The sequence below is a fragment of the Atta cephalotes genome, assembly GCF_000143395.1.
Source record: "Atta cephalotes unplaced genomic scaffold scaffold00058, whole genome shotgun sequence".
In the NCBI taxonomy this organism is placed as follows: Eukaryota; Metazoa; Arthropoda; class Insecta; order Hymenoptera; family Formicidae; genus Atta; species Atta cephalotes.
Window position 1 is genome coordinate 242,833 of NW_012130122.1, and position 2,125 is coordinate 244,957.

Consider the following 2,125-nt stretch of genomic DNA (forward strand, 5'->3'; position numbering starts at 1 on the left):
GCTGGCGACACGTTGGCTTCTTTTATGCAAATAAAGATATGCAGTTTTGATACAATTGAATATGTAGGTTTGCAACGTATAATTATTGATGTTTGACACGTTGACGAATGTATGCTATTGAGCTGATTCTGAATTGTCTCAGTTTCTTTTTTCCAACGAAAGGTATATTTTATTTATTCATCAGAATTATTAGCTAAAAATAAGATAAGGTTAGTCTCGCGTTAACGCATTATATAGCAATTAAATTACAATTTGAGTTATTTTTGAAGTAATACGCAGCGTTGACAAAATTTTTAAAAATATCGTGTTAGAGCTCCAAAAATAAAAAAAACAATATTAAATAACATGTTTAAATTTTTAGATATATATAATTTGGAGAAGATGAGGATTGTGCAGTTTAGAAGAAACCGCTTGTTCCATGTATTGATTGGCAGTTCTCTAACATTGCTAGTTTTATACATTCTTCTTAATTTCTCCTCGGACGATCATATGAACAATATAAAAGAATATTGGTCACAAAGTCGTGAAAAGAGAGAGGTAAAGTATTTATTTTAATATAAATTAATATTAATTTATTTTATAAATATTTATGCTAAACAATTTTTTATTGACAATCTTTTGGATACTTTCTATCCTTATACATATTAAATATGCTTTTTATCAAAAGACACAAATAATGTGATGAAACATTTCATCTTTATTTAATATTGGCAAACATGGTAATGATTCACTATGTTATACTATATTACCTATGCGTTTTGTTGATCAGCTTTTATATCTCTTTTTAACATTATGCAGGTACCAGTGCTTATAGAAGGTTTAGGAAATTATGAACCACGAGATGTACCAGTTAGATCTGGTCCTGGAGAAGGTGGTAAACCACATATTTTAAGAGATGATCAGTTGAACGATGTCCAGCAATCAGAATCTGATTATGGTATGAATATGGTGTGCTCTGATGAAATCTCATTGTCGAGATCGATACCAGACACCAGACTTGCACAGTAAGTTCCATCTTGTACACCTAATAGTATTAGTTTCTGATCTATCTTTTAACTTCTATGTTTTTCTTTATATAATATAGATGTAAGCATTGGAACTATCCAGAAGAGCTACCACGTACCAGTGTTATTATAGTTTTTCACAACGAAGGTTGGTCTGTTTTACTGCGAACTATTCAGAGCGTTATAGATCGTACTCCATCAAAGCTACTTGAAGAAGTTCTTCTTGTTGATGATTTTTCTGATAAAGGTATATTCCTTCATAAAATGCTATAGTATTTATACTTGGAAATATTTAACATATATGATAAATAATATAATTATTTCCAGAGAATTTAAAAAGTGATTTAGATTCCTATATTGAACAATGGGGAGGAAAAGTTAGATTACTTAGAAATCACGAGAGACAAGGTTTAATACGAACGCGATCTCGAGGAGCACGTGAGGCCAGAGGCGAAGTAATAGTATTTTTAGATGCTCATTGCGAAGTTAATGTGAATTGGCTGCCTCCGCTTTTAGCGCCAATTGCTGAAAATAGGTAAAATAATTTACATTGAGAAATGGAAGAATATTGACGTTTTTGTAACTAGAAGAAATTGAAATATACTGCCAATAAGAAGTAATAAAATAATACCTATAACTTTGTAATATTTTTCTTCTAAATTATACATTCCTTTTCTTCTAGAAACGTAATGACTGTTCCTGTGATAGACGGCATTGATCACAAAACTTTTGAGTATCGTCCTGTGTATCAAGAAGGACATTTGTATAGAGGAATATTTGAATGGGGAATGTTGTATAAAGAGAACGAATTGCCCAGGCGAGAATCCAAAACGCGTGCACATGATAGTATGCCGTACAGGTACAATTTCTGTTTCTACATATATAATCTTATTTAGTTATATCGATATTTCTCTTCTGTATTATTTCATTCATACACGGCTTACAGATCACCTACGCACGCTGGTGGTTTATTTGCCATAAGTCGACAATACTTTTTATCATTGGGTGGATACGATGAAGGATTACTCGTTTGGGGAGGAGAAAATTTTGAATTATCCTTTAAGATATGGCAATGTGGTGGAAGTATTTTGTGGGTTCCATGCTCACATGTTGGGCATGTT

At 31.9% G+C, this 2,125-nt stretch overlaps 1 protein-coding gene across 1 annotated transcript in view; it reads left to right on the forward strand.

Annotated features, from left to right (window-relative positions):
- The first annotated feature begins 366 nt into the window (after positions 1–366).
- Positions 367–2,125, forward strand: part of LOC105623447 (N-acetylgalactosaminyltransferase 7) — a 2,807-nt gene continuing 1,048 nt past the window's right edge. The window contains 6 exon segments of the mRNA XM_012204839.1: positions 367–537; positions 799–1,004; positions 1,085–1,251; positions 1,332–1,539; positions 1,687–1,863; positions 1,951–2,123. Of these exon segments, the coding sequence (XP_012060229.1) occupies positions 382–537; positions 799–1,004; positions 1,085–1,251; positions 1,332–1,539; positions 1,687–1,863; positions 1,951–2,123 (1,087 nt within the window). The 5' untranslated portion in view covers positions 367–381.